This window comes from Octopus sinensis, linkage group LG8 (genome assembly GCF_006345805.1).
Source record: "Octopus sinensis linkage group LG8, ASM634580v1, whole genome shotgun sequence".
Classification (NCBI taxonomy): Eukaryota; Metazoa; Mollusca; class Cephalopoda; order Octopoda; family Octopodidae; genus Octopus; species Octopus sinensis.
Window position 1 is genome coordinate 61,147,705 of NC_043004.1, and position 24,000 is coordinate 61,171,704.

The following is a 24,000-nucleotide window of genomic DNA, read 5'->3' on the forward strand; positions in this document are numbered from 1 at the left end:
AAGGCTTTAAGGCGATCCCAATAATCGAGAGCAGCCATGCCTTCAATTCGTTTAGTGAGTGCCCTCTGGGGTGACTCAATTCTGGAGATGTTTTGTCTTGTATGGGGAGACCACAGTGGGCAGCAGTATTCAAGGTGTGGCCGTATAAAGGAGGAAAAATGTGGTGTGATGACACCTTGTTCTCTGGACCGGAAAGTTGTTAAGATCCAGGAACTCATCCTACGAGCTATATCGACCTTCTTGCTGATGTGTGCACTCCAACTGAGATCGTCATCAACAATTACACCCATGTCTCTGATATTTCCTGAAGGAAGAGAGTATGGTTGTTTTAGTGAGGAATTTCTTCCAAAATGCATCAGCTCAAATTTTCCCTCATTCAGTTGCATTTTGTTTCTGTCTGCCCATTGACTCACAGCATATAGATCAGACTGGAGTTGAGTTCGGTCTGCTTCTTCAATGACGATTTGCTGGAAATTAGTGTCATCAGCAAATATTTTCACGTTGCAGTAATGTACAACACTGGAAAGGTCGTTTATGTAAATTATGAAGAGTAGCGGACCCAAAACAGTCCCCTCGGGAACACCGCTGGTGACCTTTGCTGGGCTTGAGTTGAATCCTTCAACTACAACATGTTGTGTTCTATTCGCCAGGAAATACTTAATCCAGTGTAGAACTTTTCCACGGATTCCAACATTTGCCAATTTTGAGAGTAGGATATTATGGTCTACCCTGTCGAACGCTTTACTGAAGTCAAGATGTATGATGTCAGAGTTCGAACCTGTTCCCAAGGCCTTGAGTACATCTTCAATGTGGTGTAAGAGGTGTGTTAGACAGTCCCTGCCACAGCGGTATATATATATATATATAATATATATATATATATATATATATATATATATATATATATATATGTATATATATATATAGGTGTGTGTATGAGTGTATGTGTGAGTGTGTGTGCTTGCGTGTGTGTGTGTGGACCTGTGCGTAAGTATGTGCCCATACATATAATATATATGTATGTCAAAAATATTAGAACATATATATTATATATATGTTTTTACATATGATTGCAATTGTCTATATCTCATATATACACATGCATAAGCAAACTTTTACAAATATATATATGCATGTATATATTATACACACACACACACAACACACACACACACATATATATATATATATGTGCGTGTGTGTGTGTGTGTGTCTGTGTGTGTGTATTCTAGACGTTTATATATGTTATATGACCTGCTCGGCTTAAAGTATGACTCTATTCGGATTTTGAAACAAAAGACAAATATCATTGTTACAATAGATTGTAAAAGAATACCTGTTGAACACCAACATATATATATATATATATATATATATATATATATACAGTCATCATCTCACATATACAAAAGTTCACAGAAATTATCGGGCATATTCATACGTGTAATTGTACATTTGAACTCTGTTTGTGTACAAATCTAACTTTCTGTGTGTCTTCCTGCAATTGTTTTTAAAAGATGAACTCAAGTTGAAATTTGATTTTGTTGTAGCCATCATGATTAACCGTTGTCTGTCACTGTAGTTGGCGTCATTATAATCTGTTTTTGATTATTCTGTGATATCTGATTCAGTTTTAAATTACACACCCATTTAAACAAAACACTATAAGATAAAACAACGTAGATTTCTTATAACTACTGCATGCATGAGAAAGGTAGCCTTTACGATGCCACTAAAACTCTAAAAGAACAATAGCCAAATTTATCTCAAATAACACGCATTTGTCTTCTGTTTTGAGAGGCTTATCCTTGATGTGTTCACGTATTTTGTATTCTGCGTACTTTAACCCCATTTGACCCCTTCATTCATTCTCATCTTTTATGTAAGCCACCACACAAATTGTCACCTCATCTTGTAATGCACATCTCATCTAATTGCTTTGTGGCAAATAAATGAAATCATCACTATCACTATCATCACAATCATCATAGTTTATTATTATAATTATATTACTTCTCATAGAGCTCAGGCGCAGGAGTGGCTGTGTGGTAAGTAGCTTGCTAACCAGCCACATGGTTCCGGGTTCCGTCCCACTGCGTGGCATCTTGGGCAAGTGTCTTCTGCTATAGCCCCGGGCCGACCAATGCCTTGTGAGTGGATTTGGTAGACGGAAACTGAAAGAAGCCTGTCGTATATATGTATGTATATATATGTATGTGTGTGTGTGTTTGTGTGTCTGTGTTTGTCCCCCTAGCATTGCTTGACAACCGATGCTGGTGTGTTTACGTCCCCGACACTTATCGGTTCGGCAAAAGAGACCGATAGAATAAGTACTGGGCTTATAAAGAATAAGTCCCGGGGTCGAGTTGCTCGACTAAAGGCGGTGCTCCAGCATGGCCGCAGTCGAATGACTGAAACAAGTAAAAGAGTAAAAGAGTAAGAGCTCGGTCTGGTGTGCTCTGGTAAATACTGTAAGAGTGAACAGCAGCATGATGTCAGAAGTTTCACGGGATCTATTTCCATTTACTATAGGCATTGGTACTTGGTTTTTAATTATCGTGGGAGGCATTCAACATCAAAGTACCAATCTCAAAACCCTAGCTGTCTCCAGCTGAGCAGTTTTTTTGGGCTCCCTCTGCTCTCATGTCAATTCCGATTTCTCTAACACTTCCCCGAAAACAACGGGACTGAGAGACATCTTCCTCAAATCTAGCTTTATAAGCAGCTATCGTATGTTTGTAGACTTTCAACGTACGATAGCGTCTTATAAAGCTAGATTTATATATCCTAAATTTGCAGAAAAATTTGTCGTTGGGGCAGTTTAGCTTAATATTAAAGCACTTGACGCGTAATGACAGGGACAGATTTTTCGGCAAAATATGAATAGCTTATCCTGTTCATGCTATATTATTAGCATCATTCTGCGTTTGAGAATAAAATTATTTCCTTATCTGTATCTTTCAATACATCTCAACGTTTCTAAAGCAAACTTTGGTTGTTGACTTTCGACGTAAGTTGAATTATTATTATTATTATTATTATTATTATTATTATTATTATTATTATATTATTATTATTATTATTATTAAGGCGGTGAGCTGGCAGAATTGTTAGCACACCGGGCGAAGTGCTAAGCTTCTTTACGTTCTGAGTTCAGATTCCACCGAGGTCAACTTTGTCTCTCATCATTTGGGGGTCGATGAAATAAATGCTAGTGAAAAACTGGAGTCAATGCAATAAATTCGTACCCTCCCCTAAAATGGCTACCCTTGTGACAACCTTTATTATTATTACTATTATTATATTATTATTATTATTATTATTATTATTATTATTATTATTATTATTATTACTATTATTACTATTATTATTATTATTATTACTATTATTATTATTATTATTATTATTATTATTATTATTCTATGTTTGACTTTTGCTTTATATTTGTACAAGTTGGCTCCAAGTCTCACCCAGAGACCTCAAGAGACAACAGGGTTGGAAGTTCATGTTGTTGTTATGCCTAGTGTGCCATATATTTGGGGGGTGGGGATGTTGTACTAATGAATGTCTAAAAAAAAAAAAGTTTTTTTTTTTTTTTTTTTTAAACCGAAAATTATGGTTGTTTTAACCTTGAGGTTACATAGAGAGTATTTTGCGTAGGATATGAGCAGTTCCCATGAGCACTATCTTTTGAACTTCTGCCTTTTTGGTTTCCTGGTATCTGAGTTAGGTAGCTATCAGCCCCTTTTGCTATCATTCCCAGGGCACCTATGACAACAGGTATTGTTTTAGTCTTCAGCTTCCACATTTTGCTGATTTCTATTTCAAGATCTTTATATTTGCTCAGTTTTTGGTAGGTCCTGACAGATACGTTTATATCGATTGGGACAGTCATATCAATGAGGAGGCATGTTCTTTGTTTGAAGTCTTTCAATATGATGTCTGGCCTATTTGCATCTATCTTCCTGTCAGTTTGAATGGTGAAGTTCCAGAGGAGTGAGATGTGGTCATTTTCAAGCACTGGGGGTGGTTTGTGTTTCCACCAGTTTTTTTCATGGGGCAAATCCAGGTTTTTACAGATTACCCAGTGAATATATTGTGCAGCTCTATCGTGCCTGTTGAGATACTCTGTAGGCGCTAGAAGACTGCACTTGGAGACCACATGGTCAATGGTTTCATTTTGTTGCTTGCATACACGACACGTTGGACTGCTTCTGATCTTTAATATGTTGGCCTGGTAGTTTCTTGTTGGTAGGCATTGATCTTGAGCTGCTATGATAAACCCCTCTGTTTCAGATTTTAAGCCAGAGGCCATTAGCCATTGATGGGTCAGGGCTTTGTCGATATCTGCATTATTCGCTCTCTTTGAGTATTTGCCGTAGAGAGGTTTTTCTTGCCATTTATTATTCAGAATATCTAAGGCCGCAGTTTTGGCACGGGTTTTCATGCGCCTAGCTTTTTCTGTGCTTGTTTCTTGTATGTCTATCTCTAATTCCGAAATTGGTTGTATTCGGAATTCACTTAGATATTCCTTTGCCTGTTTTGTGACTGAGTATGATGCTTTCTTGTTTTCATGTTTTGAGACAAGTTTTAACATCCAGTCCTCAGAGTTTTTCAGGTAGGTGTCTAGGCCAATTGTAGCAATCTTCATTGTTATTGCCAGTTGCAAAAGACCACGGCCTCCCTCTTTTCTTGGCAGATAGAGTCGTTCTGTATCTGCCTTAGGGTGGTGCATTCTATGCATTGTCAACAGTTTCCTTATTTTTCTGTCGAGCTGACATATTTCAGTAATTGACCAGTTAACAATATTGAAACTGTAAGTCACGACTGGTATAGCTAATGCATTGATTGCTTCGATCCTGTTTCTTGCATTCAGCTCTGTCTTGAGTATTGCTCTCACTCTTCGATAGCATTCTCTCCTGATCCTTTCCTTCATCTCTGAATGCCTTATTCCGTTCCCTTCAATTACCCCTAGGTACTTGTAGCTCTCCGCTGGGTCTAGTTCTTTTATGACATTCTGTTGGTCAAGGTTAACGTTAGATGTTTCTGTCATTTTTCCTTTGATAAAGGTAGCCTTTGCACATTTATCGAGGCCGAATTGCATTCTGATGTCGTCACTGAATTGTTTGACTATCGCTAGTAAGCCCTTGAGTTGTTGATCATTTTTTGCAAAAAGCTTTAAATCATCCATGTAAACGAGATGATTTATATTTTTATCAAACATTTTATACCCGTACTGCGCGTCATTGAGCAGCTTTGAGAGAGGTATTAAGGATAAACAAAAGAGGAGTGGTGACAGTGAGTCATCCTGGAAAATGCCACACGAAATTTTTACATCACCAGCATTTAGGGATTCACTGTCACTGTTCAGAGTTAGTGTGGTTCTCCATGATCTCATACTTACAGTCAAGAAGTTTCGCAGAGTTGGTGCTATCTTATACATTTCAAGGCATTTCCTAATCCAGCTATGTGGTAGGCTATCAAAAGCCTTTTTATAGTCTCTCCAGGCTATTGATAAATTTTTGTGTCGTTTGTGACAATCTTCTAAGATCATCTTATTGATGAGTAGTTGGTCTTTACAGCCGTAGGATCCACGTTTACATCCTTTCTGTTCATTAGGGAATATGCTGCTGTCTGTTAAAAAACTATAGGTATATTCCGTCAGGACAGATGTTAGAGTTTTGTACATAGTTGTTAAGCAGGTTATGGGTCTATAGTTTTTTGGTTCATTTGTTTCTTCACTTTTTGGAAGCAGGAATGTTAACCCATTAACTAGCCAAGGAGGCATCCTACTAGGGTGTTGCAGAACATCATTGTACAGTTCTGTTAGCAGTTCATGGCTCTCTGGGAAGGCATTCAGGCAGAAGTTAGGAATTTTATCCTTTCCTGGAGACTTCCATTTGCTTGACCTCCTGAGAGCAGATCTTATATCTTCTACCTTGACACCCCCCCACTTTTGCTCTTCTAAGGGGTCCAGTTCTGTAGATATTCTGTCGATCCAGGGGGCCTTTTCGTTGTGTGTTTTTTCTTCTGCCCAGATTTTATTCCAAAATCTCTGCACTTCTTCTTTTGATGGTACAGACCCTGCAGTAAACGCTGTTTTTCCTATCTTCCTGTAAAAATTCTTGGTGTTATTTTTGAACATGTTGTTGTCCTTGAAAAATCTAACACGCTTTTCATACCTCGCTATGCGGGTAGCTTTGGCAGATACCTTTTGTTTGATGGTTTCTATGGTGGCATCAATATCAAGTATAGTTTTCATATTATTATTATTATTATTATTATTATTATTATTACTATTATTATTATTATTATTATTATTATTATTATTATTATTATTATTATTACTACTATTATTATTATTATTATTATTATTATTATTATTATTATTATTATTATTATTACTATTATTATTATTATTATTATTATTATTATTATTATTATTATTATAGTAGTAGTAGTAGTAGTGGTAGTAAAGAAATGATCCTCGTCCCCATTATCTTCTTCTTCGTTGCTCTTGTCGTCATCGTATACTTCATCGTTGGTGTCGATTATCGACAAAGCTGAACGTATTTTGAAAGCGCAGTGAATTTGTGCTTTGTTTTCTGTTAGAAAGTATTTTTCGCTGATTCTATTGTGCTGAGCTGTTTTATTACTTGACCAGAATCATAAGGGACTGATTAACCCATTTTTATTGCTTACCGTACAGGGAGAAATTGACATTGTTCTTTAACAATGTGCTTTTTATTTTGCTAGCGGTTATTTTCTATGTGATTATTAGATCATCATAGCCCCACGTAGAGATACTTGCCACAGTTTAAGTAAGTCAGGAATATCTGAATATATTACACCTTCCTGTCCACACTTTTAAAGTCAAAACTAAACAGCACCATAAGTCAACAGACGAATATATAAACACAGAATTACACATCAAAATTTGTGTTCAAAATATAAATTGAGCGACAAAAAATATAGGCGACACTGCAACGAGAGCACTAACAACTTCAAAAGAACTATAAAATATCTTTATGTAGGTTGAAGTCTATAAAGAGTTATTCCATATGACATAGTTGTTCCCAAGGGGGGAAAGAAAATCATGCAGAAAGATGTGCCGTAATTGAACATCACTTTCTACGGGAAATTTATCCGAAACGGAGCTAGGAGAAGAATGACAGATCTTTATTTTAATAAGGGTTACACAATTATATTTTGTAACCCTTATTAAAATAAATAAGGCCTCTTACATGACATTATATATTCATCTTCGATAAGAAGAGACATACTGAAGAGCGAACCTGGTGTTTGGAACAACAGATTAGGCAAGAAAGTAGTCTGAGTCTGCGCGCTACTTGTATTTAACATTAAAAATACCTCGTATCTAAGAAAGGAAATACAATCAAAGACATAGCTAGATACGAATTAGGAGTTGTTTTGCATTTCAATAATCCAGCGTAATACTATTAACTGGGTCACGCAGAAGTGATTTGCAGCAACCTGTGGTCAAGTGAGGTTTTCGATGGACTTCTAGATCCTAATGTACTCTTAAGATTCCATGGTTAGCATGAACGAATGGTTTGAATAGAGATAAATAAAATTAGTGCTTCTAGACAGAAACCGAAGATTTTACTTGCATCTCTGTAAGAAAGCATTTGAAGGTTTTCTGCACAGAAGAAGGAAAACAGCGAAAAGGAGAAAAAGAGGTGGGTAAAAGTAGACAGTATGAGAGTTCCAAGCAGCAGTAATTACAATGTAAGTATTTCTCAATAATATTGAGAGGAAACTCTGCAGCAATTAGAATGTAAGTATTCCTCTATAATACAGAAAAGAGACCCTGCTTTTCAAGATGACGAATAATTTTTAATTCATATAAAGTTCGCTGCTCCGTGCTGCATAACTACTGCAGTTCTCTTTTCTTCGACAGACGAAGACATATTAAGACAGGAAATGTCATTTAAAGTTAATTGCAAACAAATTATTTTGGAAAATAATTTCAGTTCTATTTGTTGTAAATAGCAATGGCTATATTTCTACAGAACAGGAAAATAACAAGAAGGCAATCACGGTATATTCAAAACAAACTGTTGGATTGCACTGGTTCGTCAAAGCGAAGTGTTTTCTCGTAGTTCTTCCTGCAAACGTAAGGCCGCACAGTTCTTGTACATATCACAGTCTTACAGTCTTACAGTCACCCACCAAGATAACAGAAACAATAGTTTATACACTAAAGATTAAAGGTAATTGAGATTTCTAATCCTATTCTAATGCCCAGAAACTGTCATTTCATCGACGACAATGATTCACAGTATACCTTTGTTTACAAAAAAAAAAACTCTGGTTCTATTGTTCCAATGGTTCATGGCAATAAATGTACATCTCAGTATTCATCGAAAGATTCTTGTCTATCTCTTTCCTCCCCTTATATCTATCTCCCATTCTGTTAAATATACATACATACATACATACATACATATATATATATACATATATATATATATATATATATAATATATATATATAAATAAATGTATATATATATATATGTTTGTGTGTGTGTGCATGCGTGTGTGTGAGTGTGTATGCATGTGTAAACGTTTATATCTGTGTATATACTCAGAGATTGATAGTTTCTTAGACAGGTATGTGTGAAAGAGAAGACGAAATAAAAGGAAACAAGGTTAGAATAAAAGAAAGGGAGGGGATAAGAGATTAGTATGGGAACATACAAACATTTCCATACACCTATGTATGTGTATATGTGTGTTCGGATGCGTGTATGTGTGTGTGCATGTGTGCGCGTGTATGTGCGAGAGAGAGAGAGAAAAAGCGAGAGGGTGAGAAAGTGGGGGAGAGAGTGAGATTGAGAAACAGACAGGCAAAAGTGAGGGAATAAGAGAAACAAAGTTATTCGGTCGAGGAATAATAAAATTTTTGAACATTTATGTAATACAGTAATTCACTAAACTCTGGAATGACAACGGACATTTGTTACTCACAGATAAAAGTGCAGAGATTAATTTCTACATATTACACACTTGAACTCGCTAAAAGTTTCTAATGGTAATAATAATGTTGTTTACAATTTATGGTTAATTCTAACAACTACAATAAACAGCAAGGCATCAACAGAAAGGAAAAGCGAAATTAAGTATTTCTATTAATTCCTTTTTTTTTTACTAAAAGGAAATACTAAAGAATGGAGGTGGAAACTATGGCAACCACAAGGTAAAGTGTGAAAATAGTTTTATTTCATGAAAATATATCTTCTGTTATTGTTTAATCTCAGATACACTCTAATGAATGACCTCCCATCCGTTACCATCGTGTAACATTCCAAATCGCGGGGTACGTGGAATTTAGTGCATTCTTAAGGCGTGGGTACACAGATCAGTGGCCCGCTGGCCTTATGGGTCTAGGCTTCAAAATCTGATCTATTTATGTTTTTGGTTGCAGTTAGAACAAAACTAAAGGTACCTGTGCAATGATTAAACCGGAGGTCTGTAATACTAGTAAGAAAGTCCTGATTTGACTCCATTATACGGAATGTTTCGTTTATTTTTTCAAGATATCAAGATATAAGGGAAGAATTGGTAGCTATTTCCAACAGGTCAAGTGACTACAGAGATATTCCCTCACTTGTTCAATATTTTTATTATGTATTATATTATATTTTATATTCATTAGATTTTGAGATTCGAATGTGATCTTACTACAGTAGCATATTTTAAGGATATAGCTATTTGCATGGATTCTATCACCCCAAATTTAATAATTCATTCGAACTAGGAAGACTAAACGACGAAGTGAACTTGAGCGGGAGTTGAACTCAGTTCGTAAACTTAACAAAATAATGGTTTCAAATTTTGGCACAAAGGCGGCAATTTTATGGAAATGAATAAATCATTTAAATCGGTTTCAGTACTCGGCTAGTATTTATTTTATCGACTCCGAAATGATGGTGGCTACAGTCGAAATTTGAGCTCAACGTATAGAACTGGCAGAAATGCTGCTAAGCATTTTCTCTGACGCGATAATGATTTTGTTACTTTGTCGCCTTATTGGATATTGTTTGGTAATATTAATTTCTAACAGTAGCATAGCGCCTAATTGTTTTTAGATCACCCAAAATATTTATTCATCATGAATCGCTGCTTGACCAGTAGGTGCTCTCTTATATAGCAAAAATATTTCCGTGTATAAGTTACAGTAGAATCACTTTTCCGCAGAAATTGTATTTTGAAGGCCTCCATCTGCCGGAAACACCCGGCAAGGGGTGGGTTGCGATTGGCCTTCTGATCGACACAAAGAAATCATATTTCCTTGTTTTTTTTTACAGTTCTGATATTATCTGTCGGTCAAATGTCCTGATAAAAAAATATATTGTGATATTAAAAGAAAACCTAAAAAAGAATCTCCAGAGTATTTTGATTTTTTAAATCTCCTTATTGAATGTTTAAAAAAAGTAATGTCGTTTAAGTCGTTGTCAATACTTAGCTAGTATTTATTTTAGTGAAACCAATAGGACCAAAAAGATCATTAATCTATGTGTGATTGAACCTGGAACGCAAAAGTAATGCACTAAACGCGACAAGGAATTTTGTTCGTTTTCTCTATCGATTCTACCAACCTTCTGTCCATTTATTTGCTAAAATAAATACTTGTGTGCAAATATATTTGATTAATGAAGAGCGAAATGAAAATAAAACTTAATCAAAGCAAAACCAATAATGATGGGCAATTGATGGGCAGTGCTTATTGCATAAACTCTTTCATTTTTATAGTATAGAATACTATAAAAATAAATAAACAAAAGTCAATACAACAATACGCATGTGTGTAATTCCTTACGCTGTCGCTTCAACAATATAATAATTTCAATTTAAATATGTGTAATGTCAGATCTAAGATGTAACTGATATTTCACTTTGGCGTTAACTTCGGACTTCACATTCGATACTAACATCATTTCTTATACCAGCTGCTACAAAAGTACTTGAGTTATAGCTGTGTTATATAATTCCAGTACATGGTTTCTGATATACTCTTGTAAATATCTCGCATTTATCATTCATAATTTGTTTTGATTTTGTTATATCGACCGCTTTGAAAATCAACACACCTCAGTATTTTCCCTGATCAATATATAATAACACAGATGCTTGTAGAATTACCAAATTTACAATCTCGAAACACCTTGTAAGCTACTCTTGTTGTTTGGCTCCTGGTCATTCTTGACTGAACATACCTGTATTCAAATTATTGCCGCCGTGAATAATCTATATTTCTTTTCAGGTTTAGTGTGTCTAAGCATACCTTATCCAACATATCCTCCTTTATCAATATTGTTTCGAAAGAAGTCAGATATAGCTGAAGCAACACCACCAAAGGTATTGCAGTTCTGAGATATTGTATTTATCAAGCCATAATATATCTAATACCACAATATACAATGCATATCTATTCGTTGTTGCCGATTTTAAGCTTCAGGTTATTCTATCAAAAACTGACTTACGATTAAGCTATGACCAAGTTTACCCTGGCCTTATGTCTCGTTGTTTTTTAAATGTTTTAGCACGATGTATGTTCCATTTTTGTTTGCATGAAGTGGGTGATATATAAACAACCATATCTACTTGGTTGAAGGACTACGTAGAGGCTTCACCTTTCACCAGACTGGTCCTTCGATTTGGGATGACAACTTGTAGTATGAAGACGTGTGGTCTTTTTAGGAAACTAGAAAGGTCACGTAGTGACTTTTCTTTTGCACTGTATTTCATTATTTTTTAAATAATGTTAGGGTGATACTTGAATGAAATTTCACTAATACTTTTCACAGTCCAAGGACCACGTTGTGGTGAATCCTGTCTTTAATTCCCGCCTCATATTTTCAGCATCTGTAACTATCCCTGTGTATATTCGGCAAATGTTTAACTAAGATAATCATGTTTAAATCATTTTCAGAATAATTACACTTGAAGATTTCCTATGCGGTCATTGTATTCTGCTGGCCATATTTCCCTAATTCAAATTCAACGTTTGATTTATGCCTTCAGTAATTCATAATATCTCCACTAAGATATTTACGGGTAGCAGAAAATAAATAAATAAATCCATAAAAATTCAAACAAGTATGCGCTATTTGTATGTGTTTCTTTATTACCCACAAGGGTCTAATGCGCTATTTGTATCATGACTACAAAAAAGTTTAAGTTGAGAGTTTAAGTGCGGCTAAACTCCCAATTCTACACTTTTGTTCTTGTACGTTTCGTCTTTAATGATATACAGGATTATTTATTGGTGTCCTTTTTGTTGTCTGGCGGCGTATGACATTCGTTGGAGCAAACCTGCGACAAGAGAACCCTACTCCTGAGCACTTCACCTTTTTCCTATATGAGAAACTTACACCTTTTAACGCGCCCTGCTAGTTTGAAGATTTAAAGAGATTTGAGGTATATTTAGTCATTATTTTAGCAAGTGGAATAATGCCAATTGCATATGCATTGTTAGTTGTGCTATTATTGCTAAGACTTGGTTAAGTTATAATTGTGATTTATTTTAAAATTCATTTAACCTGTAACCACACCATTTAAAATTTTAACTATAAGAAGAGGTACTATGATATTATATGCCCTTCCATTTTCTAAAATTATATGTTCCCATTCCTATATTCTGTTTAAGAGATTGACATTTCTAAAATATGTGCACTCGACCGAGAACTCTCTCAAGTGAAATCGCCGCTTCGATGCGCGTGGATAACACACGGACACACACACTCGTGGTCTTCGTCGTAACTCAGACTTACTCCCCGGCAAATATGTGCCATTGTTACTTTTATATTCTCCTTTCTAAAACAATAAGGAATAATTTTTGATTCGCTCTAGATAAATTATTATGGGGCCTAAACATCCTATCATTTTAGGGTTACAATAATTAATATATCCTTCTCTGTTTTAAAATGGGCGGATGTGATTTGATTGCTATGTCTGGCAGCAATATCATATCTCTGATAACATTATCTACTTCTCAAAATTTTGCAATATCACCAGCTTTATGACTCCAGAAATCCCGGAAACACATTGATAATCTTGCGTCTAAAAGAGAAAATTCGATGTCAGCTTTTAAAACCTGGTTTTGGTTTATATTCAGATTCATGTTTAAGTGACGATGTATTTAAATGCATTAATGTAAAATTTTGTTATGTCTCTTACGTCAAAAATGTTCAGAATTATCCGATAAGTAGACATAGACAAAAGAAATAAAAACAGTTGCAGAATGAAATTTATATCGATTTGATCCACTAAGAATAACCTTTGCAGGTAGTTCCCCAACATGGTCACAATTTTATAACTAGAACCACTTGCAACGATATTGCTGATAATTACTCCAATTTTAATGATATTGGTTCATTAAGAAGTTTTAGGTTAATTAGGAAAAAAGCAATGATTAATTACTTTTGAACATTGTCTCTACAAGGTTCTGATTGGAGTGTTCAGATTGTGACTTTGATAGTTTTGTTTTAGTCTCTAGACAAAGAGATAATTTCCACTGATAAGTTATAACAGCACACCTTTACTTTTTTTACTTCGAGTAATTTGACTACTCTCATTGAACATGGATCTTATCACCATCAATACCTTTATCAGCACTACAGCCATATCATAGTCATCTTCGAGATTACCACGTTAGATGATCTGCTCGCTAGAAGCAGCAATTGAATCATTTCAATCGCATCCTACGGTCTTAAAAAATGGAAGGGTGTATAATATTATGGTGCCGATGCTTATAGCTAAAATTTAAAGAGGAATAGTAAGAGGTTAAACGAATTTTATAATAAATCTTAATTTTAAATAAACCAAGATTTAGCAATAATAGCACAACCAACAATGCATTTGCAATTGACCTCTACGGCGTTATTCCACTTGCTAAAATAATTACTAAATTTACCTCAAATCTCTTTAAATCTTCAAACTGAAAGGGCGCGTTGAAATATGTAAGTTTCTCACATAAGAAAAATGCGAAGAGCTCAGGATTAGAGTGCCCTTGTCACAGATTTGCCCCAACGAATTTCATCTGCCGCCAGACAAAAAAAGGACACTAAAAAATAATTCTGCGTATCATCAAAGACAAAACATGCAAGATCAAATGAGTAAAATTGGGAGTTTAGCCGCACTTTAACTCTCAACGACCAGTTCAATAGGTCAGGGTACTTTCACCATGTGATATAATACTTATTCAGTTTTCTATCGTAAGCTACCGTTTGGAGGAAATTTGGCTGTTATTTTACTCGGTTCACCAATCAAAGAATTTTCCTTATTTGCTTCTAATAGACTCAAAAGTCGTTCTTAATTTTAACTCTACTTCGGAAAATATCTAAATTCTAGAGTGTCTCACGTCTTATGAGAATAAATGCAGGGAATATACTTTTGCTTCTGTGGCGAATATCAAAGATATTATGTTGATTCATCATAGTAATAGAATTCATCTCAAAGCTCAAGGTGAAAAAATACTGCAGAAAATAGAACAAATCATAAGGGTAAAATACAGAATTGTTTATTTAATCAAAACTAAATGGAATAAAACAAAGAGTCATTTCTATATCCGCAACATATATGTTAGCAACAACTGTAATGGTGTTTACATATCAATTGATTATAGAAGTAAAAATAGAACGAAAATATTTCTTAACAATAATTGTTATATGACAAGCAGTATTCAAATTAGTTACAAAAACTAAGAGAACAATTAGCATTCAATCATTGTGTCCAGCCAGAGTAAGAGAGAGAGAGAGAGAGAGGTGGGAGGCAGAGAGAGATTCAGAAATTGTGACGTCTTGCAAGTAATATTAATAAATAAATTTATCGAACCTAAAATGGAATTTTTTCCTGTAGGAAACTCCACCTAAAACAATGCAGCAATATTTCGTAAATGTTCATAATAACGTTGATAGGAAATTGCATAGTAAATCAGATTTTGACTTCTGGCAAGGCTGTTTTACTTTCTCCACAAATGATGGTTCTGAGAATGGGATCAATTCTGTGTATCAAACTTCACCATTCAAAGAGAGCAAACACTTGCTTATACATCATAATTCAGGTTCTTTTCAATCACAACACTAGTTATGTAACGTTAGGTATCATATAACACACATTGCAGAAAGAGATATGACAGCTTCATTGCAGCCGTTTCTGGCATGAGATGCACCGGGCACATAGTGGAATGTCTGAATAACAGCTTAAAGCGTCATCGGAGCTTCGAATAGCAAGTGCAATTTATTTGGGAAGTAATTACATTTGTGCATATATAAAGAACGGCATCAACAATGAGAAAAGTCAATACAGATGGATAAAAAAAGTATATGTCTAGAAAGTAGTTCGATGTATTTGTGGAAATATATATTTTTATACGCCCGCACGAACACAAGGCAAGCCACCCGCAGACACGTAAAAAAAAAACCACGCGTACTGAGACAGAAGAGCACATGCGTGTGTGTACCCAGACACCCACACATATACACGCATAGACAAATAGATACACACACGTATACACATATATCGTCACACGTATACTCATATATACATATACGCATTTGCCTAATTCATCAACTTTAAAGGAAACTAAAAAGTATGTAAAATAAAAATATTAAAATTCCGTCGAGATCGACTTTTACTTTTATATCTTTAGGGTCGATAAATTAAGTACCGGTTACGTATTGGGGGCGGTCTAGTCGACTGCCCTCTCCAATCACTTAAAATATTTTATTCGAGGATTTGATTATAGAGTCTCCTAGCTACAACATCATGCCTCATCAGTAGATAATACAGTGATGACATTTTCGGACAACTGCTTATGACGGAGGTGATATCTTCAGAGTGAAATCCACAAATTTTGCATAGGTTGTCACATTTTACGGCCTTCTCCGCATCTGTATCCCTTTTGTCCATCAGGTACTAGGTTGAGAATTCCTGTTCCTGGATTGCAAACGTATACCCTTCAAAGTGTGAGGTAGTAATCCGGCTAGCCGTTTACAATAAACTGCTTTGATGATCGATGTTACTATCATCACGGATCTTTCTACTAACTTATGTATGCATGTATGTATGCATGCATGCCCTGCATGTATGTATGCTTGTATTTATGTGTGTATGTTTATTTACGATGAACAGCAGAAAAGAGTCCACATGTCATCAATTGTTGGCAACTTACCCCCCCACTCTCCTAAAAGCTACATATTCGTCGCATTCACCTTTGTTTCATTTCATGTACGTTTTAAAAGTTACTTATGTGTATGTGAATGTGTGCGTGCGTGCGTGTGTTTGTTTGTGTGTATGTGTGTGTGTGTGTTTAAGAAAGTATTATGCAGCGTCGCTGCATATGTCTCCGAAGTGGTTTTCATGTGTTATTCACCCATTTTTGATCTCGCATATTTGAAATCTCAACTCTTTTCTACCGAATCAAAATGTAGCTTAGGTGATGACCAATCTAAATCTATAAACATCATCAAATTTGGTAAAACACTGAATTAGTAAATGTTGATCTTAAGAATATTATTCACACACTAACCTGTGTGAATGTTATTTATTACAATATATAATTATTCTTTTCTACTCTAGGCACAAGGCCCGAAATTAGATCGACCCCAGTACGCAATTGGTACTTATTTTATCGACCGTGAAAGGACGAAATGCAAAGTCGACCTCGACGGAATTTGAACTCAGAACGTAAAGACAGACGAAATACTGCTAAACATTTCGCCCGGCATGCTAATGTTTCTGCCAGCTCACCGCCTTACAATATATAATTATTACAAATATAGTGTATTCTATGGATATGAGGTAGATATTTGCAAGATAACTTAAATACTGAATTGAATCAAACATTTGGCAACATTGATTTCCAATTTTGGGAGAAGGGCATCAATCCAAATGGGAAGTAAGTTGATTAAATCGACCTCAGTGCTAAGCTGATACGCATGTTATCGAGTACTGAAAAGACGACCTTGGCTTGGCGAAAATATATACAAAAAAACAAAATGTTTAGATTTTGAATTTGCTTTTAGGTATTCGGCACATTTGACCCCAGTATATTTTTATTTAAATTTTTTAACATATAATTACCATCATGGGTTTTCTGTAGTCGAGATCTATCAGAAAAGTTAAATTTAAATATAGTTTTCTTTCGAAAGAATAATATTTAGAGTCAAAATCGATTTCAGGCACTAATCTCCTTATTTTTTCGCTGGTTTTTACCTCAGTACTTCTTCCTTACTAAATATATTTGCTTAAAACTTACATGGATAGATTCTTGTCGTCGAGTACTATAATATAAGGTAAAATAAAATATAGATTTATTTAGGAAAAAAATGGACTCAAAGTTGATTTTAGACGTTATTCTCCCGTTTGTAAACTCACATATTTGACTCAAACTTTTTTCTGCTGATCCAATCCTCAAATCTAGCTTTTGATGTGACTTATATAAAAATGTAAGCGTCATCTACTTTGGAAGAGGTCAAGCGTGAGTACATGCTGACCTAAAGAATACTATTTCACACACTCCCGTGTATAAATGATATCTTTTGATGGGATTAGCGCCACGGCACTCATTTTGAAGGGTTCTATCATATGAGATAAAAAAAAGAGAATATGAGGGCTTTGTACTTGATTTTAGGCGTTAACACATTTTTCTGCGCATTTGGCTCCACTAGTGTTTCATTAAATTTTTTTTTTAATTAATTGGCATCATCGGATTTCTTTAGTAGAATTTCTTTAGTTAAATATAAACATGGTTTTCTTTTGAAATAAGAATAATATTTGGAGTAACATTCGATTTCAAGCGTTGATCTCCTTTTTATTTTTTCGACGGTTTTTATCTTTACTTTTTCCTACTGAATATTTTTGCAAATAAGTAATATCAATATATTCCTCTCTCCGAGATTTATCATATAAGCTAAAACGAAACATAGATTTCTTTTTAAAAATAATATTTCGACTCAAAGTCGATTTCAGGCGTTTCCCCCCCGTTTTTGACATCAAATATTTTACTGGAACTTTTTCTTTTACCGAAGCAATTTTCAGATCTTGTACCTGAAAATGTAACTTGAGACCTGTATATATACATACATATATATACAAATGCACACACATACACAGACACACACACACACACACATACAGATACATTAGAAATGTGTGTGTGTACAGTTTTTGAATTGATGTACAGATATTTTAGCGTTTTCTTCCGTTATCGGATTTATCAAATATTATTTTTATTTTTTGATACATCCGATAACGGAAGAAAGCGCTGAAAATGTAAATAAAAAAAAAATATGCATAATCATCCAACATTTTGACTACCTTGTTATTCTCTCTCTCTCTCTCTCTCTCTCTCTCTCTCTCTCTATATATATATATATATATATATATATATATATATATATACATTTATAAATTATATACGTGTACATATCTATATACGTGTTTATAAAAGTATATCTCATAACTTACTGAGAGAAGAGGGAAAGATAAAACGAGTCATCAAGGCTTTCTTAACATCAACATTTCTGCTAGTTGGAGAAGATGTAACCACCGAGTGTGTGTACGTGTGTCAAGGCAAATATAGATTTATACATACAGAAATACACATGTATGCATATATCTATATCTGTCTATCTCTCTCCCTCTTTCTCTCTCTCTTGCAATATATATATATATGTAATTGCATATGTACACATATTTCTTCTATTTCTGTCAACTGAATCCGATCACAAGACTTTGGTTGGTCCACTGCTTTAGCACAGGACAATTGGTCAAAAAGCCGTTTAAAAACATTGAGATGAGGACCACAAGGGGATGAAACGAACTTCTGTACCACATAGCCATGTATGCACTAATTGTTTTTGAGCAGCATACGAGCATACGGAAATAGCACTTATATCACTTATATCATTCCGACATTTCAATTTCATTGGATGCCCAAAATACCATGGTGTGAAATCGAGCCTGAAATTTCTTTATTTGAAATCGAACACATTAACCCCTGAGCCATTTCTTTCCGTTTTTCTCTTAGTGTTGATGCATATACATGTGAGTCTGTGTGTGTGTGTGTACATATATGTATATATATATGCCTACACACACGCGCGCGTATACTCACCCACACTCTCTCTCTCTCACACAAACACAAATATATATATTCACACACACATACATATATAACCAGATATTCAATGCAGTATTCCAAACCCAAGCCAGTACGTTAGAGTGGTTCACATATTCTGGCTACGTCTGCGATTCAGTTCTCCAGAGTTGTCAAATCTGCAATCACGGTTGGCGACTTTCTATCAGATGTTTCTATAGCTTAAAGAGATGTCCCAACCACCATCATCTGTTTGGTTTAATTAATTTCTCACCGTGGTGTCAAATTCTATTACCGCCCTTCGCCTCTTAGTACGATCGTATGATATAAATCTAATTTCGTTGGAGACGATTCAATTTCATTCTTCTTCGTTCTTTCGGTTTCTGATTGTGCAAATGAATTATTACCTGCTGTAAAAGCTGTAGGTTTCCTAGTGACGAAATCTCAGACGACAGCTCTAATATTTCAATAACGAGCTGGTGTTGTAATTAGACGTAAAATATAAGCATCGAAGGAAACTAGCAAAAAATAGCAGTGTGTGTTCCAATAGGTTTACATAGCTGCACGAAAAAGACAATAAATCCTGGGATTTTATGTCTGGCCACCTTCCTGAGAAAGAAAGCGTATTTGTTTCTACTAGATTTGGGATAGTTCTCAGAATAGGTATGATGGGTTAAGCGTGAAAGAGCGAGGAAAATATGTAAATATGTTTAAGAAAATATGTGATAATATATATTACTGACAGACGTGAGAAATATAATTTTTTCTAGTTTACAGATGGTGGGTCAACGGTAAAAGTGTTAAACTATTTGTGTATCGGGATTGGGTAGTGAGTTAAAGGAGCAGAGTAGATTGAAAGGGGTGGAGACAGAAAGGGGAAATGCTCATAATAGGTTATTGATCGAAGAGAAAGTATGCAAGCGCAGGAGTGGCTGTGTGGTAAGTAGCTTGCTAACCCACCACATGGTTCCGGGTTCAGTCCCACTGCGTGGCATCTTGGGCAAGTGTCTTCTGCTATAGCCCCGGGCTGACCAATGCCTTGTGAGTGGATTTGGTAGACGGAAACTGAAAGAAGCCTGTCGTATATATGTATATATATATATATATATATATATATATGTGTGTGTGTGTGTGTGTGTGTGTGTGTGTGTGTTGGTTTGTGTGTCTGTGTTTGTCCCCCTAGCATTGGTTCACAACCGATGCTGGTGTGTTTACGTCTCCGTCACTTAGCGGTTCGGCAAAAGAGACCGATAGAATAAGTACTGGGCTTACAAAGAATAAGTCCCGGTGTCGATTTGCTCGACTAAAGGCGATGCTGCTCCAGTATGGCCGCAGTTAAATGACTGAAACAAGTAAAAAAGTAAAAGAGAGTGTGAGGAAAAACGTTTTAAGTGAAACACTGTTTTCGAAGTCTTTTAAGTCCCTCGTTTTAGTCATTATACGTCACCATTTGATAGTTATTCTGGATCCTAGTTGAGTATCATAAGAGAGTGTCATAACATTCCACTTACTCCTTCCTCTTAACATGCGTTTACCTCCAATATAACAACAAAAGAAATTATTTATATGTTTATCAAAATATGTTGATTGGAAACGAAACTCCACGACCATAAACAACAGATGCTAGAACTCATATCAGGGATGATTATTTTAACATATTGTATTTCAAATTATTTTCCGTTTATTTCAACATGACTCAACGTTCTGTTTTTAAACGATTGAAACCGAACCGGTAGCATATTTTGATAAGACGTAAACAATTTCTTTCATTATATGTGATAATGTTCTCGAAGCATATATATTTGTGTGTATATACATGTCTGTCTGTCTGTCTGTATGTATGTATGTATGTATGTATGTATGTATGTATGTATGCATGTATGTATGTATGTATGTATGTATGTATGTATGTAAATATATATATCCATAGGAATGAGATAAAAAAAAACAAGGCTGTGTAAATTTTATAATATGTTTCTAGGATATTTTACATATGTTTCTAGGATATTTATTATATCCCTTCATCAGAGACGGTATGAGAAGATGGTTAAGCAGTAGTTAATTTAGATAAGATACGAAATAGAGAGTGAGGTGGAGGAATGAAAATAGATGTGAGATATGCAGGGATATTGTATATGTAGATTCAATTTTTAGGCAGAATGGTATATATATAAGATTCCGGTACCTTATGAGTAAAGTCCAATAGTATTTAAAATTGGTCATTCCAAGTATAGAGATTATACACTGTGTTATTAAATCAAGGATTTTATTGAAAGTGACTTAAAAGTAGGGAATGTATTAAGATCAAACCGAAAATAGGAAGAGAGGAACAAAGATAAAAAAGAGAAAAAGAGAAAAAGAGAAAAGAAAGAGAAGAAAATAAGAAGAAACATAATAAAATAATAGCAAAAATAAAAATAAAAAAGAAGAAAAACAAGAAGGGAATAAAGAAAAGAAAGACAAAAGAAAAAGGAAAACCAAGGAAGAGATAGTAAGGGAAAGTGTACTAGTTAGGGGTCAGTCGAAATGATTTGAAGGTAGGAATGGGGAGATAAGGGTTATATAGAGAGAGAGAGGTATAAAAAATAAAGGAGTGTCAATTGTGCAGAGATAGTCTAAGTCAGTGGTTATCAACCAGGGTTCCGTAGAACCTTAGGGTTCCGCCAGTACAGTCCAGGGGTTCCGCAAGAAGTTACAAAACTGCTAAACTCGGCAGTAATTTTTAATTCTTCTGTGCATATATGTGTGCATAAGACTATTAAATTATTGCACAGGGGTTCCTTGAGCCAGTGGAATGTTTCCTTGGGGTTCCGCTTCAGCAAAAAGTTTGAAAAGCACTGGTCTAAGTGATGCGGCAGAGACAGAGGAAGCAGTATGGAATGAAGAATTTATGAATTTGGGTGGTTGGACAGGTCAGGGCTTAGTACTAGAAGAAAATATATATGTGAAGATGTATGCATATGTATATATTAGACATGTATATATATATATACATGTATATATATATATACATATATATATATATATATATATATATATATTTATTTATATAGATGTTTATACATATCAATATCTACATATACAAGTCTTACTCGTATGCACATGCACACGTGCGCACCCATATATACGTGTATCTGCATGTATTATCGCCCCTGTACAGGCAGGTATATATACCTTGTATGCATACGTACATTCACATATACACACATAATACATACACGCACATATGATTGGATGCAAATACATATGTAATTAACTAATGCACTGTCCTTAATCTATTACACAACTCCAGAACCATATACATAGGATGAACCAAAAATTGTAAGCAACGATATGCCACTCACCTCCATTCTTTTAGATACGATAAACATAGTAAATCTACAACACTCGCCAACCACATACAACATCTCGAAAATAAAAATATACCCTATATTCTATCAGGGTCCATACTGGACTCTGGGCTTCCCTACCGAGGTCAGCGTTCAACCTACAAATTTTGCCTGACGGAGTCACTTCCCATATGAAAGCACAACTCTCCAGCATTGCTAATTAACATAATGAGGCACTAAGCACATGCAACCACCGCTTTTTTCACACATACAAATTCGACCGCAAATCCAAATGCCTAAACGACCACACAGTACATTTCTACAATAGCCCGTAGGTAATCCCAATAACCTTATAAAACTACATTTTAACTCCTAATCCCTATCTTATTCATCAATTACACTCGAATATCACAACTATCTAATCATATTCGTGTGTATATGCATCTGTGCATATGTGCGTGTATATGTATGTGTGTGTATTCGTGTATGCATATGTGTGTATATGTGATGCCGTAAAGGCAATTTTTTCCAAACACGCCTGCTACATAAGTTATATTTGTCTCATTTTGTCTAAAGTCGTAAGACACCTGCTGTTATCCGGTTATTAACCATTCTTGTTTTTATTTTTATTTTTGTTTTCGTTTTTTTGTATTTATATTCGTTCCTTTTTCCTAGAAATCTAATGCTCACAGCTCAGTTTTTCCTTGGGGCTGGCCGCGTTGGAGCAAATATCAGAATTAATCAGTCGAAATTTGCTATGGTGATCCGGTTTCTGACTGAAGATTAAAGGCTTCGAATGGCCCGTCTGTTTTCTGTGTTCGTCCCTTTGTGTATTTCATGTTCTTGTTTCTTTATATATAATTTTTATTTCTATATATATATATATATATATATATATAATTTTTATTTCTATATATATATATAATTTTTATTTCTATATATATATATATAATTTTTATTATATATATATATATATATATATATATATATATATATAATTTTTATTTATATATATATGCGTGTATAGAGGCGATAATAGATCTACACATAATGTAGATTGAAGTGAATCTGATCTTTAAAGATAACCGTTAAGAGCAATAAATAGTATTCGTGTTACTAGACCTCAGTGAACTATATTCTGATCATTACATCCAGGAATAGAGGAATGTAGCGAGAGCCGAAAGCCTTATCTTCTCCTTCAGTGCAAAATGTCTTCATTTAGGTTAGAAAGCTTGAAGCATAACCAATTCAGATTACTGTACTTTCAAAATTGGGAAATTGTTTTTGTTTTTCGTTTCGGATTTGATGATGTTGCTCACATATCGCAATTTTTTTTACCCAGATGGAATAATTAAGATCATTAAAAGAATAATAATAAAAAATTATCGTATTTAATCTCGTATAACATAAAAGTAATTTAGAATTTAAAAGAAAACATTTCAAAAGGTATTCGTTTCTAAAAAAATGTGCGTAAATAGGTTAACTACAGGCATTAATCTAGTTTGCTTACTTCAAAAGTTTTTTATACAAACGTGTATATATA

The 24,000-nt window shown here is 34.7% G+C and overlaps 1 protein-coding gene and 1 long non-coding RNA gene across 2 annotated transcripts in view; both read left to right on the plus strand.

Annotated features, from left to right (window-relative positions):
- LOC118764560 overlaps positions 1 to 436 on the plus strand; it is a 12,438-nt gene extending 12,002 nt beyond the window's left edge. The window contains exon 3 of the long non-coding RNA XR_005000380.1: positions 423 to 436. This is a non-coding gene — a long non-coding RNA (uncharacterized LOC118764560). The remainder of the gene's footprint in view (positions 1 to 422) is intronic.
- An 8,443-nt stretch (positions 437 to 8,879) lies between these two features.
- The window catches only part of LOC115214824 (membrane metallo-endopeptidase-like 1), a 267,550-nt gene continuing 252,429 nt past the window's right edge, over positions 8,880 to 24,000 (plus strand). The window contains exon 1 of the mRNA XM_036505151.1: positions 8,880 to 9,222. Coding sequence (XP_036361044.1) covers positions 9,194 to 9,222 — 29 coding nt within the window. The 5' untranslated portion in view covers positions 8,880 to 9,193. The remainder of the gene's footprint in view (positions 9,223 to 24,000) is intronic.